This window comes from Diospyros lotus, chromosome 11, assembly GCF_014633365.1.
Source record: "Diospyros lotus cultivar Yz01 chromosome 11, ASM1463336v1, whole genome shotgun sequence".
Lineage (NCBI taxonomy): Eukaryota > Viridiplantae > Streptophyta > Magnoliopsida > Ericales > Ebenaceae > Diospyros > Diospyros lotus.
Genome location: NC_068348.1, coordinates 4,580,402 through 4,607,638, shown reverse-complemented (window position 1 = coordinate 4,607,638; position 27,237 = coordinate 4,580,402). Strand labels below are relative to the sequence as shown.

General features: G+C 34.7%; 2 protein-coding genes across 11 annotated transcripts; both read left to right on the top strand.

Moving 5' to 3' along the window:
* Positions 1 to 38: 38 nt before the first annotated feature.
* LOC127813048 (uncharacterized) lies at positions 39 to 6,962 on the top strand. Of its 3 annotated transcripts, none has more exons than XM_052353749.1 (3): positions 86 to 170; positions 901 to 963; positions 6,343 to 6,962. In XM_052353749.1, the coding sequence occupies exon 3, from the start codon at positions 6,350 to 6,352 to the stop codon at positions 6,620 to 6,622; it is 273 nt and encodes a 90-aa protein (XP_052209709.1). In that variant the 5' UTR covers positions 86 to 170; positions 901 to 963; positions 6,343 to 6,349; the 3' UTR covers positions 6,623 to 6,962. The 3 variants fall into 3 exon arrangements, with proteins under 3 accessions (XP_052209710.1, XP_052209709.1, XP_052209708.1); XM_052353748.1 differs by lacking the exon at positions 86 to 170 and adding an exon at positions 4,347 to 4,455 and having other exon boundaries at positions 924 to 963; XM_052353750.1 differs by lacking the exon at positions 901 to 963 and having other exon boundaries at positions 39 to 170.
* Positions 39 to 21,882, top strand: LOC127813049 (uncharacterized). Of its 8 annotated transcripts, none has more exons than XM_052353752.1 (7): positions 924 to 963; positions 4,347 to 4,455; positions 7,057 to 7,106; positions 8,405 to 8,600; positions 8,751 to 8,857; positions 21,303 to 21,337; positions 21,617 to 21,882. In XM_052353752.1, the coding sequence occupies exons 4-7, from the start codon at positions 8,598 to 8,600 to the stop codon at positions 21,682 to 21,684; spliced, it is 213 nt and encodes a 70-aa protein (XP_052209712.1). In that variant the 5' UTR covers positions 924 to 963; positions 4,347 to 4,455; positions 7,057 to 7,106; positions 8,405 to 8,597; the 3' UTR covers positions 21,685 to 21,882. The 8 variants fall into 8 exon arrangements, with proteins under 8 accessions (XP_052209719.1, XP_052209718.1, XP_052209717.1 ...); XM_052353756.1 differs by having other exon boundaries at positions 930 to 963; positions 7,022 to 7,106; XM_052353754.1 differs by having other exon boundaries at positions 930 to 963; positions 6,973 to 7,106.
* The last annotated feature ends 5,355 nt before the right edge of the window (positions 21,883 to 27,237 follow it).

Genomic DNA, 27,237 nt, shown 5'->3' with positions numbered 1-27,237 from the left:
AGAGGCCATTAGGGCTCCCAGCTTTCTTCCTCCCCCCTCTTCTTCCTCTTTCCGTCAATCTCTCTCGCTTCCAACACCGCTTCTGTAAACTACCAATTTTGTGAAATCTAACCGTCCGATCTTAAATCCGACCGCATTTCCACCGTGAAAGCAGCCCGATCTACAATAAGGTAAGTCTTTTAGTTTTATCGGCCTTATTTTCAGCATAGATCCGTGATATATATACGTATAATCGCGCGGTTGGGTTTGGCCGGAAGTTTAAGCCTAGATCTATGGAGATTCGGCCGTTGGATCTTGTTGGTTTTTGGGTATGTTGGTCGATGGGGATAAGGGTGTTGGGTGGTTGCCTCCGATCGTCGGAAACCGCCGCCGGTGGCGACTGCCAGTGCATTTTCCAGATTCTGGCCGAAAATTAAAACTTAGTTATACGAAGATCCGGCCGTCGGGTCTGGCTGATTTTTGGGCATTTTGGTCTATGGGGGTAAGGGAGTCGAGTGGCGGCCTCGGATCGCAGGAAAACGCCGGCCGCCGTGGCTGGCGGCGACTGGCAGTGCGTTTTCAATTGTGGCTGAAAATTTAAAATTAGATCTATGAAAATCCAGCCTTTAGATCTGCTCCATTTTTTAATATATTAACCTTCTTGGTTTGGCGTTTCTAATGGTAGGCTCTGATTGTGGAAATCTCCGATCGGCTGTGGTCGCTGACAGTTGTGGCTAGTATAGGCTGTTTTTGGGTTGGCCTAGGTTGGCGGGGCCCAGCGGCTTCATGGGCCAGTCCAATGTGTTTGGAGTTGGGTTTGGCCCAGTTGTGGGCCTTGTGGCGGCCCTTGGGTCGGTCCAAATCTTAAGTGACTTGATTTTGTATTGATTCAATTCTTATGTAATTTGATAAACTTATTAGGTGACTTTGACGCAACCCAGCCAAAAGACGTTTAAGGGAATCCCAAAGTTTATATATAACATTGTGAGTGGGTAAATTGTATTATTGTGGTAATTGTTACATTCATATCTATTATTATTTTGGTATTTTATATATATTATTTACGATTTCGTTCTTTAATTGCATACGGGGAATTGGAATTCATATTGTCTGATTTGCACACATTGACACTTGTGGTTGATTGCATTTTTGTTAATGTACATTTGGGAAAGATACGATTCATGTTGTTGTGGACTGTGGACGGTGATACTTATATGTGATATATTGCTTGTGACGCTTGTTAATATTTAATGATAGCATAACTTGTGTGTTGAATGAAGTAACTAGTTAGAACCTTGTATTGCTAACCACAGTAAGAGTTAGCCATTGGTGCATCATGTATATGTTAGGGTGTGAGTACGGTCCACCTTTGTTGGCGAGAATACGGTTTGCCATCTATGTTTATATTCGGCACGAGTACAGTCTGCCGAAGTGGATATCGTGGGTGAGAGTACGGTCCACCCCAAGAGGATGGAATATGAGAATTTTGGTTCTAAATTATTTACTCCTAATGTGCATGTTTATTCATTATCTCCTATATTGCCTTAATTATTACATGGCATGGCATGATGGTTATTCCTTTGATGCTTTGATTCTATATTTCCCCCATTATAATGTTCTTTACTCCTCACTAAGCTAGGGGTAGCCTTGCCCCTTAATATTTCAAATTTTGTAGGTTGTCATCAATTTTGACGATAGAGATTGTGGTAAGCGACTTTACTACATATACCCTAGTCACGCTTCAGCTATAGCATGTACACCTCACCTCACAAGAATTATGCATAGGGAGGTTTAATGTTTCTTTCTTATGTGAATTGGTAAATTTTGAATATTGTAAGCATATGATGAATTTTGGCTTGGTGGGCACTTCAATATCAGTTTAAAGGCAATGAAATTGTTTGTAATTTATATGAGATACTTAAATGTCAGAAGGTTATGCGTATTGAAAGGCTTACTGTTCCTTATTGGAGTTTATGGCTTTTTAGGGGATAGTGTCGGTCATGGCCTCCGAATTTGGGTCGTGACAAAGTTGGTATCAGAGCATGGTTTTAGAACCTTGGGACATAAAATGGAAATGATATGACACATGGGTGCATGAATAAGGGGTTAAACACTTTCACATGCATTGTATTACATACACTGTATGCCCAGAGCAAGTTTTTGGCAAGATAGGTATGAATATGAGCTGTAGCATATTCCAAATCTTGCTTTGCCAAGGATTTTAGGTCCCTTTTGCATATCATGATTGGGCATGTGGAGTTTTATGTTAAATGGGTGTATTATTTTGTTCCGTATGGTAAGATAGTCTAAATGTTACATACAGGAAAAATCATGCCTTCTAGGACATGAAGTTATATGTGAGATAGTGATTAGAAATTGAGGCTTCAGAGCAAAGCTTGAACCCAAAATTTGAGCCATAGATGTTGGCATTAGGTGATGTGCAATTAGTCATAGAAATTGCGGTTGCAGAGCTGTGCTTGAACATAGATTCCAAGGCGGGAGAAATTTGTTTTGGCTTCGAGGTACTGTGTTAGTTAGGAGTGTTCAAATTTTGGTCTAAATTAGAACCGGTTGCGTGGTCTGGTCCTCTGTCTGTCTAAAGGCACCAACTGGTTTTCAACTTGATCCAAGATCAAAAATATAAAAACGAATGGAAAATATATATATATATATATTAAATAGTATTGTTCTGCTATAAACACTACTCCTAATGGCTAGCATATTTTTTTGTGTGTCTCAAACCAATTGATTGATGTCTAGTGTTAGTGATGAAGGTGGCTTTTGTTGGTTATTGTTTTAAATTAATCAATTTCTGCCATATGTTAGTGATAAAAGGAGAGTAAAAATTTATAAATATATGTTGGTCTTGCAATTTGCAAATATGATTATGTTGTAGTAGCCTCATATTAATATGAGGCATCAAAAAAAAAAAAAAAATGGATATATCATGTGGTAGGTAGCTTGGTGGCAGAAGCTCCTGAGCCTTGAGCTGCAAGATAGGCCTAAAAATTTATTCAAAATTACGGTAAGGTAGATTGCACCTTAATTCTGTGTCATTTGTAAGAAGGTTTCATGTGATTTTAAAATGTTTTTGGAGATTCCTGAAGCTTATATTTTAAATTTTTAAGAAAATTTCCATGTAGATAAATAATTCCAATTAAGGGTGTTTAAGTGAAATTTGCCCCAAGTATAAATGCAAATATAAATATAAATATAAGGGTGGTAAGATGGCATGTGGAAGTAAGGTTGCAATGTTGACAAGTGAAGGGGAAGCAGTGGAGGTGGGATTTAAAACCCATAAAAAGTAGAGGTGTTGGGTTCAAAATCACGAGTATTGGTGTGGCTATGGCAATTGGCAAACATAAACATAAAGAAAGGAATAAAAGAAAAATTAAATTAGTTATGTATGTAACTTTAAGATTCTTTTGTATCCTCAGAAATATTGAGAGAAGTTTTTAGCATTGGTAATATATATAAAAAAATATTGTAGTTTTCAAAGTAATGTCAATATTACATATTTACATTTCACAGTCCACATTGGAAATAGGGCTGACATAAAAATTTAAGGTTCAGGTTACTGATTTTGACCTCAAGATTCACCCCTATTGGTGTGCTCAAATCCTCTTAAGGAATTATTAACCCCTTAGGTTAATAATGAGCCAAGTTCTTTAGGTCATGTCTTAGTGACCCATTGAGACCACTAATCTGATCTCAACCAGCCAAGGGTTATCACTTACTCCAAGTGGGACCTTCCTTGAGACCTTTTTGATTTTCCTAAGATCCTTTTCAAAAAACTAGTTCATCAACCACTAATTCACCCCAATTGGACCATTTGCCCTGAGACCCCACTGGAGTCTCATTTAGTGTAGGTTAGCTTAGTCTCATCTTGAAGATATGGGACTCTCTCTCTCTCACCCTCCCTCCCTCCCCATGCTCCTCCAAGATGTATGCTCTTGTACGGGGTGTGACATGCATAAACTTCAATCTTTCCTTCCTCAAAATTTTCAATTTGCATGTTTTGGTTGTTAATATTCAACCCTTTTTTGCTCCCCCCCCCCCCCAAAAAAAAAAAAAGGGAAAAAAAAAAGCTTGGAGAGTGAACCTAATTGACAATGGTAGGGTTGCTCCTTTGTAATCGGAAGGCCATGGGTTCTGCTAATTGTGGATATCCCCTCTTTGCAAAAAAGGAAAGACTGGGGATATCCCTTTTTACATTTACATGTGAAATGGTAAATATTTGTGGAGAGGGCAATTATGAAAAAGTAAAAATTAATATCATCTTTTTGTTCAAAAAATATTAAGTATTTCTTTTCATGCTTTTTGTTCTTTTCATATCGATGATGAACTAAGTTGTGGGGATCTTACAGGTTGGACTGACCTGTCAATTGATCTGAAGAAGCACCAAGTGTCAGTGACATTGGACAAAGTTGTTTATTTGACTTTAAGACTCAGGAACCCTGCTGATCTTTTTTTTAGGTACATGTGTAACTAATTTCTGTTGTTTCATAGGTTCCTACTGACTTTACATTATAGATTATTTCTTCTTCTTTTAATTTAATTATCTGATCTGAGTGGGTTCCTCCATTTGAAGGAACTTGAAAATAAGGGACCTTTTTTGTTTCTTCCTTAAAAATCACTTGCCTTATCTCAATGGCATTTGGTTGCTGATATATATTGATGCAGTGAATCTTTACGCATTTCGCTGGAGCGGAACTGACTCATTTATCTAGTATTAGAAGGATTACTTCAGATAATATATTTACAAAGGAAAGCCGAACTAGCTTTCTAGTATCACAAAAGAAAATAAAAAAAGTTTGTTTACAGAGTCGGTTTACACATTGTTCAGCATACAAATGGGAATATTACAGAGTCAGTTATTGTACAAGTTTCTTTACTGAGTTGATCCCCTTTGCAGTCAGCATAAAGATGGCACAGACCTCATCTTTTTTGGTTCTTCTCTGCCAAGTTCTGCAGCTAGCTAGAGGAGTCCATATTTAGCAATAACTGCCAACAAAGAGATAAATGCCCGTCCTCTATTCCTTGCCAAAGCCCATGCCAAACCTTTGGCCATTTTATTGCTGAACCAATCAACCGATAAAGTTAACATGGTTGCTGTGTACTTCATTTTTGATCAACTAAAATGTACTTCAAGATGAGTAACAATTGACACTACAAATGGTACACAAACTATTTAATACGCAATAAGCCTACTCTGTAAATAACAATTGGAATGAGATAATTTAAAGCAAACTTTACTATGAATCAACTGAATGTATTGAGTACCTTATGGTACTAGTTCCTTTTGGCAACTGATATGGTAGACAATTCTATATAGCTTTGCTTCCTAATTGTAAGGTCAATAACCATGTTAAAGCCCCAAAAACAAAAATGGGACAAACCACAAGTAGAACCTACTCAACAAACGCCCACATTTAAAAAAAAAAAAAAATATCAATGCCACATTGACTTGCTCCCAGCAATCTGTTGAAACCTTGGCTATCAAATTTTTCCCCGTGTCGAATCTATTGCCACCAAGTCCCCTTTTTCTGTAGTATCTTTCTTTCTTTTTTCTCTCTCTTTACTCCTACTGATCAAACCTTTGAATTGTTGTTGGCAATTTTTGGATCAAAGTAGCTGTCTTCCATTACCTGGTTTACCAAACCCCAGTCAGCTGATCTCAATATTCTTCTCTGTTTTTTTCATCTGGTTAGTTTATTGGACAGGAATCCAGGGGCTAAATCTGTGATATGTGTTTGAATAGTTGATCATTAGCAATACCAATTTTGTACAATAAAGATGAGGTCCATTCCATCTTTTGTACAATTGATCTAATAAATTTTTATGTTTTGAATCCAAATTCTGGCAGTTTTCAATACTGATTCTGTATAATAAACTGCAGTGAGATCTCATTTGGTCCTTGGCATAGTTCACCAACCATCATATTCTGTACCATTTAGCGTTAGAGATTCTAAGATGCTAGTCATGTTGGGCACTGTGTTTCTTATTCAAAGTCTGGACTTTTGTTGAGTGGATTCTACTTTTGGTTTGTCCCCTTTTTTTCTTGGGGCTTTAACCTTGTTATTGACCTTACAATTAGGAAGAAAAGCTAGAGTTATTCATTCTCTGCTATTTGGCAATAGGAACTTATACTATAAGTTACTCAATTTAGTGTGTGATTAAAGAGTAAAATCTGCTTTCAATTTTCTCATTTAAACTGTTGTTTATGGAGTAAGGCTGATTGATTATTAAATGACTTGTTATTGTTTTGTAACATCAACTCTTATTTATCCTGGAAGTCATTTTGGTTGACTGAAAATGAAATGCAAAATAATCACCTTAACTTCTTATGGTTGATTGGTTCAGCACTAAAATGGCCAAAGGTTTGATATGGACAACAGCAGAGGATTTGGCAAGGAATAGAGGACGAGTCTTATCTCTTTATCGCCAACTATTGCGGAGTATGAACTCCCCTGATTTGCCACTGAACTTGGCAGCAAGACTGGCCAAAAAGGCCCAGATTCGTGCCATCTTTATGCTGGCCGCAGAAGAGAGATCCCTCCACAACATTGAAGATCTGATTGATTCCGCTGAGTACTCTCTTTCTCTCTTAAGAAAAGGCGAAATCCCCAAATACATTCAATGATAAATTATTGATAATCCTGATGTCAATCTCTCTCCCTCTTGATGTGACTGTGTATTGCCACTAGAATTTTTTTAGGCTTTTTTGCAGTTGCATATTGGATGAAGTTAGATAGATGAACAATGTCCCTGTAACCTTTTTAGCAATCTGAATTGACATTTGTAAGCTTATTATTCAAAAGTAAGATGACTCTAAACTAGAAAAATGAGTCTGTCGAGCTCCTGTGATGTTAATATTTACTATTAGTTACTTATGACTTTCCATATTGGATTTTTTTAGTTGTTTTTACATTGTGATATGTATTATCTTCCCACATCTTCCTACCTCTGCTATAATAACTTGATATCAGTTAGATGGGAGGTAGCTTCTTTGAGAGTTTTGGTGGCTTGAAAGAATGTTCAGGTGAGGTAGAAATGCTTAAAGAATACTTATTGCAGATCAATTTCCAACGACTTTGAGGAAGGAGAGGAAAAAGCATCGTATTTTGGTAAGAACTAGACATTGCATATTCGCTATTATAACAAATTCAAAGGACATTGTCAACATTTATAGTTCCTTTCTTGATAAGAATATGGAGATTTGGCTGTTTGTTGCTTCATCTGTGCAGTGAGTTGTGTAAATTTGAGTCAAAGACATTATGTGACTGAGCTTAGTTTGTGACCAAGTTGAGTTTTGTTAGCATCTACAATCCTCTCAAAATTGCACAAGTCAAAATTGCTCAGTTGTTATTAATTCATTTTTTTGGCAAGAAAACACTCATTATAGTAGTTTATAAATATAAAAATGCTATTTGCAGTAATGTTTTGATTATATTTTTTGTATAAATGACTTGTAAATCATTATCTATCATCATCACACTCCTTAATCCTCTGTGTGGATCAGCTGCATAAATTATTGCTCTCCAATCTTTATCTCGAATTTGTTGAAAGATCCAACAATTTTTATATTGGTTGTCTACCTAACACAACCTTCCCCTTTTGTCTGGGGCTTAGGACTGTTCTAAGCCTCTCTTCTGAACAAAACACTACACTTGCTCTTCATCATTTCTCTGTTGGTTACATTTTATGCTTAATTGTTCATTCAAGCAAGCCATTAGCCTAGGTTACACATCTTCTTCCTCTTTTGCATATTTGACAATCCCGTGTGCCTGTCTTGTTGATCCCAAGAATTTTCTGTTCTCTGCTGCCTAGAATCCTGCAAATCCACACAAGATCTTAAAGAACTCAATTCCTACTGTCCTAAATCATCAAAAAGAAGCAAAACTTTCCAAACCCAACAGTAGGGGCAGATCCAGGGGCGGATGTGGAGGAGGGCTGGCCCCCAGATCCGCAAGTCGTGCCAGCCCCCCCTCTCCCCAAATGGGCCAGATCCGCAGGGCAGATCCAGGGGTGGATCTGGGGGAGGGCTGAGGCTGGCCCGTGCCTGCCCCCCACCCCCACCCCAGATCTGCCCCTGCCCAACAGGTAGATTGGATGTATGATCTATTTTTATATATATATATTTGAAATTATGTAGTTATTTTTTGAATTTTTGGTTATTATTAATTTCTAAAAAAGTTGGATGGCATAATTGGAAATTTGATCGTTTTAGTAGGCAAAAAATTTGAACAAGATGGGTAATAACCAGGTGACGGGATTGGGTAGAATTGAAGCACTCTGGAGGTTAATCAAGGGATTTAAGGGGTTAGGTTGTGTTATGGTGATTGAAAACCGGGAAACCCGCGGGGGGGGGGGGGGGGGGTGCGCGTTTTTTCCAAACTGCAACTGAATGTGTTTCTGTTTGCAGCATCTCTACTGGTAGCAGCGCTGTATCAGGGAGACAATAAGTAAAAAAAAAGTGGAGCCACATTTCAGATTTCGTCTTCAAGATTTAACACTCTTGGGATAGATCTTGTTTGTTTCAATAATCCTCTCCGCTAATCTGAAGCAAGCTTGGTGAGACAGGCAGAAGAATACTCGGTTGTAGGAGAATCAGAAACATGGTAACTGTAGATTACTGGATGATGATGAATGCTTATTGTTCTTCTTTTTATTTATTTTACCTGATGTTTCCCAGAAAGGAATGATGTTAATTCAAAGTTTTTGATGGTGGGTTTATTGATGAGTTTTTGTTGTTATTGTGGAAATTGCAGTCAGCACTTTTCAACTTCCATTCCTTTCTGACAGTGGTGCTTTTGGTGATTTGCACTTGCACATACGTGAAGATGCAATTCCCCACTCTCCTCGAACAGAAAACAGGGTATTGTTCTTTTCCCGCTTCTTTTATATGTAGAGGTAATCTATTTGGGAAAATATTTTTAGTTGTGCTCAGTATATAAGTGCATGAAGATGATATATATTTATAGATGCATATCTATTTATGGTCATGACCCAGAAACCATGAAATAGTCACTTATCCTTGGCATGGATAAACTGGCAACGTAGATTTCTTAAGGCATGGTGTGAAGTGCCATATGAAGGTTATCATCAAAACAGATCCAGGAATCTGTGCAGTCTTACATCGAGAGCCCCTGGGCCAACAGTTCTACATTTAAATACCAGGGGGCTATCTGTGGTTGATTTGTTAATAGTGGTATTTTGTGGGCTATTGAAGATCGAAGGGTGCATGTGCATCGAAACAGTATAGATGTCTTGATGAAGTAAATAGAGTAAAAGAATAGCTGGGGTTATGGATGATACTGGAATTGTTGTAGACATATAGTTTTAACAACGACGACAACAGCAACAACCCCAAGCCTTGATCCCAATATATGAGGTTGGCAACATGAATTCTAGCTTTCCAACCGTCTATCCGTCATCGTATCTGTCTAGAATTCTTAATGTATGATCCAGCTATTTTCACACTGGTTGGTTATCTAACAAAACCCTCCTTTTTCTGAGCTTGGGACCAGCTGTGTATAGAAGAAACACCTTCAATAAAATATAGCAAAATTTAGCCATTTTAGATTTTACTGTAACAAATATAGGGTGTCTGAGTGCTGAAGAGGATAATAAATAGCATTAGTAACAGTATATGTTGCTCAAATGTTCTGGAACAATTCTGGAACTCGAGTGGAATGATAAATGCAACAATATTACAAATAGTGGTTCTCAGATAATGTGGTTTATTCTAAGGCACCATAAAATGAGGCTGTCAATGAATGATGACATAGAGAACTTCAAGGAATAACATGAAAACATACAATCAACCATAGATACAATTAGCTAATTGGAAGATGGCATAGGGTGTTTGATTGCTTGTTCATGTTATATTCTCCAAACTCTCCCTGCATTGAAGATGGATGGCTCATAAATTCTACTAAAAATGGATGTGGCCTAGGAGTTTTGATTAGAGATAGATGAATTGTTGTGATATTCTTTTCTTTTAATGCTTTGAAACTTGGAAGATGGTAAGATTGAGTCTTTTTCAAGTTAGTTAACCTTAGAGAAGCCCCTGAATGTGTTATGTTAGAAGTTATTTTATCTAGTTAATATCGTATGTGGGATAATTCTGATTAGGAATCTCATGAAAATTTAAGGGGTGGTTCTATTTGTGTTTTAGTATTCAATTTTGAGTTTTGAATTCATTTTCAGTTTTGTGTTTTGAGTGTTTGTTTTGAGATTGCTGAAAACGTGTTCTTTTTGTCTGTAGTGTTTTTCACGTTTTGGAAATTTTGAGCTTGTTTATGATAAAAACAGCCAAAATGATTTTTTATTTTTTATTTTGAGTCTTCTTTATAAAATTTTTCATTGTTTTCGAAAATGCATTTTTGAAAATATGAAAGCAAACATGTTTTAACTATTTTGAAAAACTAAAAATTGAAAACAGTCTAAAAATAACAAAGAGAACAGGGCCTAATTCTCTAACTTGGATATTAGAAAAGCGAAGAGACAAATTGGCTAAATATTCATAATTATTAGATAGGTATGAGACAATCATGGATGCGATGGAGAGAGCTATAGTTGCTGACCAGGACTACCAAGGTTTTTGATTGAGTTACAGTGGAAGCTGTTTAGCCTTCAATAAAGAGCATAGAATTTATGAAATTCCAGATGCAATAAATAGTTGTTACATGTCAAATCTTTTTGAAAGAGGAAAGGGAAGCTAGAAAATCATGTTTTCTGATGGTAAGAGGGTTCTGGCATCTTGATGATTGAAGTTTGACCTAAAGAGAGCTAGATGGAATGGAGGAGTACTTTTTATGAATGGATTGTAGAATAATAAAATATTATGTTTTTCTACCTCTTAACACTTAGTACAAGATGTTGAATTATGACTTAAGATATTGCTAATTCTAGTTTGAATAAGTCAAGTGTCAGTTAGATCTGGTTTGAATAAGTCAAATATCAGTTAGACTATGACTTGTTATTTATGCTATTTTATAGGAAAATATTTTTTGATTTGTTAGCAAATTATTCTGCAGATTTGTTGATCTTCTGCTGTATAAATAAGTGATATCAATGCTCAATAAAATAATTAGTTTCATCCCTTCTCCCAATCTATTCTTGTACGTTCCTTCATTTTTCTTCTTTTTTCATAAAATACCAACAAATGGTATCAAAGCATATTTTCTTGAGGGACCTGTGAGTTGAGAGAAACCAAACATAACCTACAACACAACCTTTAGAAATGGAAGTAGAGATGTTTGCCGATGTCAACATGTCTAGGGATGAGGAAGAAGAAGACCCTAATGCTAAGGACTTGGAGGAGATGAAGAAGAGACTCAAGGAGATAGAAGAGGAAGCTGGTGCCCTTCATGAAATGCGTGCCAAAGTTGAGAAGGAAATAGGCGCTGTTCAAGATTCTTCTGATGGGTCTGCTACATAGGCTGAGAAGGAAGAAGTGGACTCCTGGTCAATATATGTTGGCAATGTTGACTACGCATGCACGTCGGAGGAGTTATTTTAACTTTACTCAAAATCATATCCATGTCTATGCCCCAAAAAATGCCTATGTCCCATAACCATACCTATGCCTCATAACCATAAACCATAAAATGCCCATATGCCTATATCCAAGACATGCCAAAATTAAAAATTTACATTTGCAGCCTCGAAGTCAAGGAGGAGTGTTGAATTATGACTTAAGATACTGTTAATTCTAGTTTGAATAAGTTAAGTGTTAGTTAGATCTGGTTTGAATAAGTCAAATATCAGTTAGACTTTGACTTGTTATTTATGCCATTTTGTAGGAAAATATTTTCTGATTTGTTAGCAAATTATTTTGCAGATTTGTTGATCTTTTGTTGTATAAATAAGTGATATCAATGCTCAGTAAAATGATTAGCTTCATCCCTTCTCCCAATCTATTTTTGTACGTTCCTTCCTTTTTCTTCTTTCTTCATAAAATACCAACACAAGAGAGTGTGTGTGTCCCCGTCAATGAAGAGTTTGATTGTTGAGCCTTCTCTTTCTGGGGAGAGAAGGAGGACTCCAAAAATCTGGCTACGGTCTCAAGGTCAGCACTTTCATCCGAGTACATAAAAATCTATCTATCCGCATGCCCTCACACTATTTAACGCCCCCCCCCCCCCCCCCCCCGCCCCGCGCGGAAACTGGAGCATATATATCGAGTATTCCTAACTTTGTACAAATGTAGCTCACACAAGGATCTCTAAGTGACTTGGTGAGTTAACCAGTCACCTGAATTTTGGAGCTAACAAATGTTGTAACTATATTCCTAGATCACCTTCTCGCTGACAAAGTGGCAATCAACTTTAATGTGCCTGGTTTTGGAAAACATGATTAACTTAAATATGGCAGCCTGATTGTCATAAATTAACTGCATAAACTCGACTTGAATAACCCCTTACTCTTTAATTAATTGTTTTAGCAACACTAGCTCACATGTTAGGGCTATTGCCCTATATTTAGCTTATGCATTGGACTTAACAACACTTCATTTCCTACTCTTCCTAGAGACTACATTGCCTTCAACAAATACATAGTATTTAGATGTGGATTGTTTGTTACTAGGAGATATTGCCCAAATATCTGTATATCCCACAGTTTGACTGGATACAATACACCTTGACTGCCCCTTTAATATATCAAAGAATGCAAATCATTGCCTCCTAGCAATTGCCACATGATGAATCTACAAATTGACTGACCATACTCACAATGAATGAGATATCAAGATGGGTGACTGTGAAATAATTTAAGTTTTCCAACCAGCCAATGGAGGCACCCAAGGTAAAAAATAGGCTTCCTTTCTCTTGGTAACAATCTGATATTTGGAACCATAGGAGTATCTATTGGCTTAAGTCCAAGCAACCATGTTTCCTCTAGCATATCTAAGGCGTACTTCCTTTGAAAAATATAGATGTTTGCTTTGATCAAGACACCTCAATACCCAAAAAAAGTATTTCAAGGCACTCAAATCCTTAGTTTGAAATTGCCAATGAAGGTGTGCCTTCAACTTAGTTATACCAATATTGTCATCCTCTGTAATCACTATATTATCAAAATATAGTAATATACCACTAGAAGAATGTAACAGTTAGATTGAGACTGATAAAGAACTTAAATGATGGGCTCCATTCCAAGTTAACCCAGACTCAAGAACAATTGAATTTAATCTACACGTGTCCCTCTATATAAGGATTTTCAAAGGTAACGCACTAGCCCAGACTCCCTTTGAGCCACCAAGTCAGGAGGTTTCTCTATATACACGTCCTCCATAAATTGCCATGAATAAAGACATTCTTGATATATAGTTGATGAAGAGGCCAATGAAACATAACAAGGGACAAGAAGAGGTGAATAGAGGAGATATTAGCAATAGGGAAAAGGGGTCTCTATGATCTAGGCAAAAAACCTAAGTGTATCCTTTGGCAACAAGGTAGGCCCTGAGGTGATCAATCTAACCAACAATATAAACCTAGTGACATCCAACGATAGACTTACCCTTTGAAAGAGGTATCAAATCCCAAGTCCAATTAAAATGGAGGCAAACATTTCTTCGACCATAGCATCTTGCCACCCTTGATGGAAAAAGGGCTTCTGTAATATTCCTAGGAAGAGAGACAACAAAGACATAATATCTAGGGGACAAAGAATGATAACTAATAAAATGTGAGATGGTACAACAATGAGTGTACCTTTATGAAGAGCAATAGGTAGTCAAGGTCAAAAGCAAAGGGAGACAATTGAAGGAGGAAGATTGGAGGGTAAGGCAAGTGATTGTTCCATTGGGTTGGTGACGACAAGTTCTGAAGGTGGGTTCACATGTTGGGGACGCCGCCGTTGATAAGTCTTAAAGATTTGGGCAATCAAGGTGAAATAATTGTGGCGGTGGAGGAGAGGAAATATCAAGAAAAGGAACATGCAATGGTAAGGTAGTAGGCATTGACTCAGACAACTCAGTTGAGGGAAGAAAATAAGGAGATGACTTAAGGTAGCATTAGTTAAAACAAAATGTTGAGCCAGCTCAAAATAGTAAGCAGCTATAGTCCTTTTGAAGACGTGAAATGACCAAGAAAAACACATTTGATGGAATGAGCTGACGACTTATCCCAACCAAAAGCAAACTAGTGGACAAAACAAGTACTCTCAAAGAGACAACGAGGGAGAGAATACTGTCATGTACCTAATAACTAGGGGGAATATATTTTCAGGTAGTAGGAATGGGTAGATGAAAGGTCATTCTTCTAGAAGGAAGTTAGAGAGTTGAAATATTTTGAAAGCTGTGACTTTGGAAAGTGGAGGCCCTTTTGGCATCAAATACTAGCCACAATCAGTATATAATTATTGATTGCATTCAGTGTAAAGGCATAGAAGAAATTAATCAAAGAAGTTCTGATTTCCCTCTCTCTCTCAGATTTCCCTCTTATCTCTTTGTCTTCTTTCCCTCTCTGGAATTCTTCTCATTTCCCCCTACTTTCTTAACTAGATTCTCACAAAATCAGTTAGAACTTCTTGTCAGATTCTAAGATTTGGCAAATACAAGTGTGGTTGAGGAAAACGAGCAGAATGAGGAATCTGATCATTAAGTATAGACGAAGGCATCCAGTTAATTAGGTAGCACGTTGTGAAGACATAATTCATTTCAATACTAGAGAGGAACATGCATATGAAGAAAAAGGGTTTGGCCAGTCTGAATTAAATGACAATTCTTGTGTTCAACAACCCCATTTTGTTGTGGGGGTGCTAAGACACAATGTTTGGTGAAGAATTCCTTTGCATGCCATATAGGATATAAATGATGTTGACAAATATTCAAGGACATTATCACTATGAAGAGCATGGTGCATTAAATTGAGTTTGAATTTCAACACAAAATGTAGTGAACAAAAAACAATTCTGAGCTACTTCTCATTAAATGTTGCCATGTGGTTACAGGAAAAATTATTAATAAAGGTTACAAAGTAACCAAAACCTGGTTTTAAACTAACACACCTGGGACCCCTACATTTGAATTGATAGTTGAAAAAGGAGAACAAACAGGTTTATTGACTCTAAAAGGGAAAGGACTACTATTGTGTTTGCCAAGTTGATAGGATTCACACTCTAAGGTAGGAAGATTAGATAGACTAGGAACTATCTTCTTGAGACTAGATAGAGACGAGTTCCCTAATCAACAATGGACCTGTAATGGTGAAGCAATAGTGTGCAAGTTACTGATGAAGCAAGGTGAGAAATAGTAGAGACCCTGAGCTTCATGACCTTGTGCCAATTGTCCATCTGGTCCTTTGATCTTGAACATGAACATAATAAAACAAAAATGTTATGTAGCAATTAAGGTTACAAATGAGTTGACTAACAAGGGCATTGTGGTAAATGTAAAATGGAGTATAAAGGTAAAAGTAGGAAGGGGTTCTATAGTGTCAATACCCTTAACCAAGGCGTTAGAGTCATAAGCCAATGTAACAGTATTTAGATACCCCAAATTTTGGATATGGGAGAAGAGAAATATTATTAGACATGTGATTGGTGGCACCTGAGTCAAAGATTCTTGGGCTAATAGAAGATGAGGACTGGGTTAAACAAGCAGTGTGGTTATTGGTGTTACCAATGTGAGCAAAAGATGTGAACTACAAAGTGGCCTGATTTGCTGCTTGGAACTGGAGGAACTGAGCATACTCTCCTTCATTGAGGTGGGTGGCCATGTAAGCAATAGCAAGTCTCTTGGGTGTAATTGATATGATTATAGTAGGTATACTGGCCTGACTACACCCATCACCACCACAATACCCACTCAAATTACCCCACGAGTAGGATGAGAACCAGTTTGGGCAGTGGCAAGAGTAGAGTGATCTCCAGATATAGAAGTGCCATGATCAATAGTAAGGGAAGAGGCTCAAAGTAGCTTGGCAAATACCTTTGTCAAAGGTGGAAGAGAGGCAATGCTCAGAACCTGTGTTTTAACTGGTACGAGTTCTGGGCGAATTCCATGAAGATACAGAATAGTAAACATTTGATCCCGCTGTGCTTGTTTCTTTTTTCACATCTGTCTTAGAAGGCATCAATTCGTTGAAATCAGTAATGGAGGCCTAGAGCTTACCCAAAAAAGTGGTAATACCTAAATCATTCTATTGTAGACTAAACAAAGCACAAATCACATCATAAATATGCTTTATGTCACTTGTATACAATTCAGGGGCACGGGTCCATAGAGCACTACACTCATGAAGAGGTCAAAAAATGGGCTTCAAAGTAGGTCAGTTTGTCACATCAAACATAATAATTGTGCATCCACCTTTTGCCAAGTAGGTCTGTTGCTCTCAGGAATAGTTGAGATGGATGTTAAATTATCTTGAAGTCCATGGCCGAGAAACCAGATTTCCACAACTGAGACCAAGCAGAGAAGTTTCTCCCATTTAATTTCTAAGTTGTAATAATTGGTGTGCCTGAGAATTAGGAATGGGAACGGTTGTTGATGTGGCTGTACTAGATGTTGGAGACTGTTGTGGATGAAGACATGATCACATACGCAAACTCAGCAATCTGAACACCAGAACACGAACCCTAATCAGGAACGTCGAAAACCAGATCTGAAGTGAAATCCAATCATGAACCAACAAGGGTGCGCAAAACAGATCTGAAATTGTGAACCAAAAAGGTGCCAATCGTGAACTGAAGTCGCGAAAAAGAAAACACAAGGAGTAGTTGTCGGATCTTGAAGTTGTGAACACATCAAATTGCGATCTGATGTAGTGAAGAAGAAATTGAGATTTGTAGATGTCGTGCAAAGAAGTGTCGTATTGGGCTACAACTGGTGGTGATGGTTTAGGGTTTCAGTTAGGGTTTGCGATACTGAAAAATAAAAGGAATGTTGGAAGCTTAATGCAATGAATGTACTTCCATACTTTCATTGATCTGAGAGATGCACTATATGTACACACAACCCCCTGAAAATTCAGGAATAGATTATAACAATTTAGATAGCAATATATTCCAGATTATAATTCATTTGAAGGACTTACTTATCTGGTTTTGGAATTGCTTTATCCTTCCTTTCCTTTATCTTCTTAGTTCAAACTTTTTCAATATTTTCTCATAATAATCTCACCTCCTTATCTACCCTTTGTAGCTTGAAATTCTCTCTCATTTTTCCTTTATCTTCTCCAACACTCCCCCTTAAGCTGGTAAATAGATATCCATTATTCCCAACTTGCCTCAAATGGATTCAAATCCTTGCTTCTGTATTGCCTTTGTAAGAATAGCTGTCTCTTGAAATTCAGTAGAAATATGAGACTTATATCTCCTCTATCAATCTCTTGCTGGACAAAATATCGGTCAATTCTTACGTGTTTCATTCGATCATGTTATACCAGATTATTCACAATATTTATTATGGACTTATTGTCACTATAGAGTCTCTTTGGAGAGGATACAGGTATGTTTAGGTCCTTCATCAATTCTTCCACCCAAATCACCTCACATATGCCTTGAGCAATAGTTTTATATTCTATTTCTGCACTGCTACAAACCACTACTGGTTGCTTCTTGCTTCTCCATGTAACCAAATTACCCCATAGTTTAGTGCAATATCCTAATGTAGATTTGCTATTCTCAATGAAACCAGCCTAATTTGCATCTACGTATACACTAATTCTCCTGTCTTGGCTCTTCTTAAATAAAAGTCATTTCCTAGGTGTTCCCTTGAGATACCCAAGGATGTGATGTGTTGCCTCAAGATGTCTTCTTGTTGGTGAATGCATGAACTAACTATGTTTACATCACATGCAATGTCAGGACATGTGAGTGATAAATAGATTAGCTTACCTACCAGGGGTTGATATCTTCCCATATTCACTTGGTATTCTTCTTTGCTGTCTTCTTTATTTTTCTAATTGGGTTCTAGTGGAGTATTGGTAGGTTCACACCCAAGTTTACCAATTTCCTTCAACAAATCTATCATGTACTTCCTTTGGGATATGAAAATTCTCTCTTTGCTTCTAGCTTGTTTCCATTCCAAGGAAATATCTCAATTCTCTTAAGTCTTTTACTTCAAATGCAATCCTTAGTTGCTCCTTGAGATTTTCAATTTTCAGGATGTTATCCACTGTAATTATAATGTCATCCACACACAATGAGGATTGTTCTCCTCCAGCTGCTTCAAGTTTTATGAATAGGGTATGGTTTGCATGTCCTTATTTGCATCCCAGCTTGGTTAGAGTGTCACTAAACTGTTTGAACCATGCCCCAAGGGACTGCTTAAGACCATATAACGACTTCTTCAATTTACATACCTTCCCCTTTGTGTTCTTTGTCTCAAAACCCAGTGGTATCCTCATATAAATCACTTCTTTTAGTTCCCCCTTCAAGAAAGCATTTTTGATATCCAGCTAGTGCAATTTCCAATCCAAATTGACAACTAATGAGAGTAACACCTGGATTGAATTAAGCTTAGCTATCAGAGTAAAAGTCTCCTCATAATCAAGTCCTTGGGTTTACGTAAACCCTTGGGCTACTAATCTAGCCTTGTACCTATCGATGCTTCCATTTGACTTGTATTTCATTGTAAAAACCCATTTGCTGCCAACAATTTTCTTTCCATCGAATAGCCTCACAATTTCCCAAGTTCCATTGGCTTCTAAAGCCTGCATCTCATCCATAATTGCTACCTTCCGTTTCCCATCTTGTAATGCATGATATCTCTAGGGATCACAATATCATCAATGCTAATCGTAAAAGCTTTAAATTGAGGAGATAGATTTGAATACCCCAAATAATTTGAAATAGGGTATTTGGTACATGATCTCACCCCGTTCCTTAGTGCTATTGGGATATCTAGATTATCAAATCTGTTAGATGTCATTCTTTCCACATCACCATTATCTTCCATAGTTCCAATATCTGGACATATCTCTGGATTAAACAATAGGTTTGGTTGAGGATTATGAGGCCTTCTAGAATACACCTAGGATGGTTTGTCAGAAGCTGGATCATCTTGGATCTAGTTTTCCTGATCTCCCCTTGGATTAGGCACTAAGTTTTGGATAGGAGGAACTGGTTTAGTGGGAGGAATTGATTCAGTAGTGAGAGGTGTTTCAAGAGCAGAAATCATAGAGGGTAGGGAAGTAGGAGGAGAGATAGGAGGTGAACTCATAGGTAGAGATATAGTGGAGTCCCAATATTCCTTTACACTAGGTGTGGCCTCCTACAGAGGAATAGGGGAGAAAAATGGTTGATGCTCAAGGAAGGATACATCACAAGACACACTAAAGCGTCGTGTAGAAGGATTGTAACATTTATACCCTTGCTAAGTAGGAGAATAGCCAACAAATATGCATTTGAGAGCTTTAGGTTCAAGTTTGGATTGAGAAGGTTAGTACTTGTGTACAAAAACAGTACATCCAAAAACTTTCGGGGAAAGAGAATTTAGGACTTGAGTACGATGAAAATAGAAGTCAAGAAAGATCCTTAGGGGAGTTCTAAATGCAAGGACCTTAGAGGGAAGTCAATTAATAAGATATGAGGCTATAAGAATTGCGTCTCCCCAGTAAGCATTAGGCACTGAATTAATGAACATTATAGCCCTTGTAGTCTTAAGAAGATGGTGGTTTTTCCTTTCTACCACCTCATTTTGTTGAGGGTTGTAAGGGCATGAACTTTGGTGAATTGCTATGCTTAGTTAGATAATGATTAAAGTCATTGGAAAAATATTGCTAGTCATTATCTGAACGTAAAACATGGATAGAGGATTGAAAGACATTTTTTATCATTTGATGAAACTTTTTGAAAACAAGATAAGCTTTAGATTTGTCTTATATTGAGAACATCTAGCTAACCCTTGCATGGGCATCTATAAATGTATTGAACCAATGAGTGTTGGTTAAGTTAGGAGTCCTTGCTGGCTCCCAGATATCATTATGAACCAAATTAAATTTCTTTGAAGGCTTATATATATGAGTTGGATGTGCACTTTTGGTTTGTTTAGCAAGGATCAAAGAAAAGAATGTCTCCTTTTATTAATGAAAAAAAAAAGATACAAAATTTTGAGATAATGGAAACTATGATGCCCTAGACCTTGGTGCCATAACATAATCTCAGAATCTGAAATAGTAGACAAAGAGGATCGAATATGTGACCTAGATCCAAGAGAAGACCAAGCCCTAAGGTATAATAGAGACCTTTTTTCTCAGCATTGCCAATCATTTTCCCCAAAGATAGGTTCTAAAATTCACAATAAGAAGGAAAAAATGTCACCACAACTCCTTTCTTTTGTTAGTTTGCTTACTAACAGTAAGTTACATTTCAAATCAGGTACATATAATACTGATTCCCGAATTGGGCCTGCCACATTGGTTGTCCCTCTCCCTCGAGCCATAGATGTAGTACCTTTGGCCTTTGAGATAGTTATACCCTAATCACAAGGTTCATCTCTTGCCACAATTCTGTTAAGAGTGTTATAATATTCAGTGACAGAATTAGTATCTTGCCTTGTTGTCTGAATGGTAGATTGAATCAGAAAACATTGGGCAGTGTTTTCCATGTCTGAATATATTTCTTGCATAGCTTCCCAAATTTCATGGGCTATCTTGTAGAATAGGTAAGTTCTTCCAATCTTTTGGCTCCATGAAACTAACCAACCAGGCCATGACAATAACCGTGGGACAGGTTGTCAAGAGAGCAAAAAGTGTAACTAATCAGTATGCTTCTCTTGTAAAGCATGCAATTGCAGCCACCATGTCTTTCTTCTTGTTGCCTTCCCAGTACTGTGCTCATGATTTCATATCCTTGCTGAAACTCGAGGCAGGGAAGAAAATAGCCAATGACAAATTAATTCAGTTTCTGTTGAGAAAATAAAGGATTAGTTATTAAAACAAATAGTTTCTTTTGGTCTGAGTAAAAGATTTTTTTTTTTTTTTTTTTCCAATGACTGGAGGAGGGTCAGTGTTGTGATTGTTGAAGCCATGTGATGTTGGCATGGAGCTCAAGAAATGGCCCAACATTGTGCTCTAGTTTTAACACCATTATTTTTACAGCAGGCCTCTTCCCAAGAATGCTCTAAGTATATTACGTGTAGCTATTTCAAATGTTTGCTTAATAGAGCCAAGGCAATGACATCGTTTTTTCAACTAGGATAATAATATTTTTGGCAGAAGGGGCTGCCGCAGTGATTGTGAGAACTAGATCAGGGCTGTTGTCATATTCCAGGGTATCCATGGATTAAATTTTCCAGTTTTTATATTTAGTAGAAAATTATCTACAATATTTGCATCAAGTTGATACTGATTAATGTCTCTCATGGACAGGTTTCGAGGTTTCTTTTGGAAGGCAGCTAGAATAGGTGGGCTTTCAAATTCTACTTGTTCCCCCGCTCATGTTTCACATGCTGCAGCTCACTTTCGTTTTTCATATTCATTGCGATAGCATTAGAACAAAGTTAATCAAGCTCTAGCTCCATAACTGAGTCTTCTTAAGGCATCATTGGTTAATGGTTATTAAAGATATTTTTTTAGGATTGAAAATTGCTCAAGGGCCTCCAATAAATCCTGGCATTTTTTACTGTCCGACACCCATGTCTGTTTGATTGTTGCTGGTATCTAACTATTGATACTTGAAACAGGTGAACGATTGAGCCCTTGGGTAGCTGCTGGATGCTTTACAATGGGAGTCTCAATAATATTCTTCTAAGGACTGGAGAAACTTGTGTGTATTGGGTAAAAGCTGCATCTTTTGTTCTTACAGAGAGTTCGCTACTGAACCGCAACGTTATTTGTTTGCAAACATTGTGGGGATTTTGAGGCATGATCTCCACAATTATCTTTCTTCTGGTTGTTTGTTAAGTAACTAATGGGGCTTCTATAATAAAAGTACTATTCCTTCTCAATATGATAAGGTCTTAAGAATTTCAGTCATGAATTACTGCCATGGATCTCTTCTGTGATGTTTGATTAGATAGAAGCCCAATTTACTTCCATTGAATTTGTTGCTGAATTATACGTACATGGTCTCTCAGTGGTGAATCTATCTTGCATTTCTAGCAAGGGGCGATATTGCTATGTAGGAGAGATTACAGCATCTTGAGGGCTAAATTCCTCTCGTTCTTCTGAAGGGTTTACCTTGTTCTAAGGGATGACACTACTAATTTTGTGCTGAAGTAAGATCTTTTTGGGTTCTTGTTTTAAGTTGAATCGAGTTAAATGAGTCGAGTCAATGAATCAAACTCAAGCTTGTAGAGTCAAGTCCAACATTTGATGAGTTTTATTCGAGTTGAGTTTAATAATAAATTTATCGTATTTTAAAATATTTTATAAATTAATAAAATATTTAAATGTTAAAAGTAAATTACAGTAAATGTACCTTAATGAACAAGACACTTATTAACAAAAATTTTAAGGTTAACAGTTAAAGCAAAGTAAATTTATCTCGTTTTTATATAAAACGTATTTATTACACTTTTTAATCTAAAATAATTTAATTGATTGATAAAATTAAAATATTTCAAAAATATGATATATATATATATATACATATAAAAAAATTTTGAACAATATAAATTTTACTTGACAATGGCTATTTGTGAGAGACGAGTATGAGCACCGTGAAAAGGGAGGTGAGACCCACACACCCGCTATTTGGCTAACTTGCGTGAAACATATTGTTGTTTGAGAGAGGTAATACATCACTTATATATATATTAACAACCAATATGAGTGTTTTTAGGTTAAAAAAGATGAAGTAAATACATTTAATCTAAAAATAAAGTGTATTTATTACATTTTAAACATTACTTTTAAAATAATAGTTAGCATTATCTTAATAATATTATAATATATCATTAAAAGATCATTATACGTGTAATGTTATATTATTTACATAAAACTAAAATCATACATATAAAATTATCCCCACAACAAAACTAATATCATACTTATAAGTTAATATTATACATATAATCTATTGTATTTCATCCTTTTGCTATTGCTTTTTGTTGTTCTCCTTTCTTGCGTAATGGATTCATCTTAGAACCCAACGGACGATTGATTTTGCTAGCACAACTAATTACTTTAGAGCACCAAAAATTTGTCTTCACCTATTTTTTTTTTAAAAAAATTAATATTAGTGTATTATAAATAAGGGAGAGTAAAACTTTGATTTACCCGAATTAATCAAATCGAACTTGTTTGTTCAGTTTGGCTGTTTCCTTGTATAATTCGACTCGATTAATTTTTCTTAAAAATTTGATTTTTTTTGTTCAGTTTTTTGGTTGGAGAATAATTGAACTAATCAAACAGACCGAACTTTAAAATGATGTTTTGATGTTTATAGAACGATGTCATTTTCTTTAGTTTTATGTATTTTCTGTCCGTTATTTCAGTTTTCTTTGTTTTTTTTTTTTTTTTTATGTTTTTTCGATTTAATTTGGTTTATACGAATTGAGTTCAGTTTTTTCAATTATCGATTAGTTCAATTTTTTGGGTTAATCGAATGGTTTGGTCCTCGATTTGATTTAATCGATTAATCAGTTTCGATTGACTCAAGAACTGAGGTGACTGTTTGCACATGCTTAATTATAGAGATAAAGAGTTTGTGCTGGTATTGCTTTATTTTTTTTTTTATAATTTTTAAAAAGTTGTTTTTAGTAAAGTTTAACTTTGATTTTAAAGCACAATTATTTCATTAAAAAAAGCTGATTAAATTAATTTTAAACAAAAATAAAGAAGTCCCTTGCATTGTATAAAAAGCAGAATATTTTTTAACAATAAATCTATTTGGATAGAATCTATTAGATAGAATTATCTATTTTTATCATTTCAATTATTGATATTAGGATAATTATGTCATTTATCATTTTATTTACCAATAATACCCTTTCCATCACAACTTAAAATTTCATTCTCTCACCTTATTTAATAAATTTTTAGAATCCCAAAGTCACAATGGTGTTCTCCAAGAAGCTATTATGAGCTTTTATTTGGAGAGTGATTTGTTTGTTTTAGAGAAAATTTGTTGGTAACTCTAATATATATATATATATATATCTAATATTTAATATATATTACTTAATTATAAAATAATATATTTATAATATTATATTTACAAAATATATTATATATATTTTTTACGAAAATTAAAATGTATATCTAGCACATTATCTATATATAATATATCGATTTTTTATTGATAAATTTATTCAATTAAAAAATATTAAATACAAATTAATTATATTTTAAATATTTTTATGTAACGAATGTTTGATTGTGTGTAAAATATATCAAACCAAATAATATTTATAATTTTTTTTCTGTACACCGAATTACTAACAAAGGTCCTAACCCATGGTTAGATTCCCATTGTAAACAATTTGATCATTTTTTTTCAAGGTACAATGTAATCATACTTACTTTCAACCAAAACACTTAAATCAAAATCATGTTATTAATCAAAGTTTTTATAGTATTTATATAATTAACATTATAAAAATTATTATATAGTTATTAAGAAATTATTCGTTTTAAATGTAAGTTAAATCCTCCAGACCAAATAGTATATATTATATATATTACATATATATGAATTCAAATATTAAATTATAAAATATTATAATTCAAAAATAAATTATAAAATACTATTTTCTTTATTTAAATTAAATTAAATATTTTTTTTTATAATCAAATCAAATTATAAAATTATGATTTACTTAGATTAAACTATGATTTTGTACAACTTTACAAAATCATATTCTTTCTACATCAACATATAAAACAACATATTCAACATTTATCTCATTAAATATATTATTTTTAAATTAAAAATATATTATACAAAATCATTTAAACCAGAATGAACTCATTTTGTAACTTTGAAAAATTTTGGGAAGCATAGTTTGTCTTGCTATTTTTAAAAAATCATTTTGTAGTTTTGTTTCAATTTTTAAGTTATGAAAAGAAAATCAAATTATAAATCCTAATATTATAATATTTATTTTTAATAAAAATATATTCATATATCCATCATAATATAATTATATTTCTTCTCTTTTATCATTCATACAAAACTTAAAATTTTATGTATTTTGTAATTATCTTATGTATAAATAATTAAATATATTTTTATGTTATTTTTTATTTTTATTATGTTGTTCGCCAAACTTAAAATTTATATTTATTATAAATTTTAAACTTTGGTTTAAATTCACAAGCAACCAATATATATCAATTCTTATTCTTAGTAAATTACATTATAGTAAATTATATTTTAGAGAATATCTGAACTAATCAAATTGACTGAATTTTAAAACGATATTTTGATGTTTATAGAACGACATCGTTGTTTTTGGTTTTGTATGTTTTTGATCAGTTACTTAAGCTTTCGTCGATTTTTGTATTTATTTGGTTTAATTAGTTTAGTTTAGTTTATACAGTTTGGGATTTAGTTTTTTCGATTATCGGTTGGTTCAAATTTTTGGGTTAATCAATTAATTCAATTTGATTTAATCAGTAAGTCGATTTCGATCGATTTGGTAACTAAACCAATCGTTTGCACATCCTTAATTATAGGCATAAAGAGTTTGTGCTAGTATTGTTTTATTTTTTTTTATAATTTTTAAAAAGTTATTTTTGGTAAATTATAACTTTGATTTTAAAGCACAATTATTTTATTAAAAAAAAGTCGATGATAGATGATTTAGAAATTTGAGACGATGAAGAAATATTGAGAATTTTAAGGAAATTAAGCAAAAAATATCACTTATTTGGTATTTAATGCATATTTGACTTCATGAAATTACATATTGGCCCTAAATTATCGGTATATTGACACTTGCTTAAAAGTTTGGTATTAAATGCATTAAATCTTGATTTAATGTCTTTGGAGATGCATACATGGCATGGCCAAGCCATTTTTTTTTATGACTCGATGTCTTAAAAAATGGGGTCCATATTTCATTATCAATGGGTGAATTTAGTTTTTACCTTGAATTGCCAGCAGGTTCAATTGATATATAAATTGAAATTTTTACAACCCTTTGATTATAAGGCTCGAATAGTTAGATTATGTGCATATGCTTGAAAAATCATTTTGAGAGTACCACCACCAGCTTTGGTCACTTATTAGTTATTTTAGATTACGTGCTATCACTCGCGTTCTTGTCAAACTCGTTACAGGGTCATTACGAGGGAGGTAAATCAGGGATGTGCCTAGATGAGTAGGATTTTTTTTTTTTTTGAAGTTACGTCCACTGACACTTACTAAGGACCACTTCCAGAAGGATAAATTGTTTTTACTTTTCTCGAGAATTGATCCTACATTGATAGCCTCTTGCATGACTTTACAACCACTTCATTTGCCACCCAACTATGCCCCTAAGAGCCACTTACTAGTTATTTGACATGCTAGGAGATTGTGTTCTCTAAGTTCAATTTGGAATTATCTTTCTCTAAAGTTTAGTTTCATTAATTTATTTGAATATTAATGTATGAGATGTAAGGATTTAGATTATAAGAGGTTAAAAAGGGAAAATTCATAAAAATATATGGGTATAATATAAATAAAATAAACTTTAGAATTTCTAAGACGACAACGTGCTAAAAAATGTGGGACATTACATATGATATATTTTATAATTTTAAAATTAAAATTAATATATTTTGTATATCTAAATTTATTTATTTTTTTAATCATAAAATGATTAAAACTAGTTGTATCCTAACTTATAATGCACTTGTCATTAAAATTAATGTCATAAATCTCACAAAATTATGTAACTAAACTCGTTTAGTATCTCTACTAATATATTGACATTCAATTATTATATATTATTAAACGTATTGCTTATCGTTAAATTAATCTTTTTTACATCAAATAACATAATTAACTTTTATTTTTAAAAATTTTAAAAATACAAACATTATCATTCAATATGTTAGAAAACTAAAACTAAACTAACTCTCTCAAATATTCTAATTAATTAATATTACTTTTATAACATAATAAAATATAATACAAGACACAAAGGATAACAAATTGCCAAAATAAATTTTGGCCACACCACACGTGGAATCCACGTGTTCCATTTTCCTTGCTTGCCCCCAGGGTTTTTGCGGGGCCCATTGTTTTAAATTTTGTTACTATTTTTCAGCAGCGAAAAAATTAAGGACCGTTTTGTATATTCACGTCTACATTTTGGGTTTTATCCAGATGCACTAATGACCAAAATACCTTTACAAAAATTATAAATTTGCT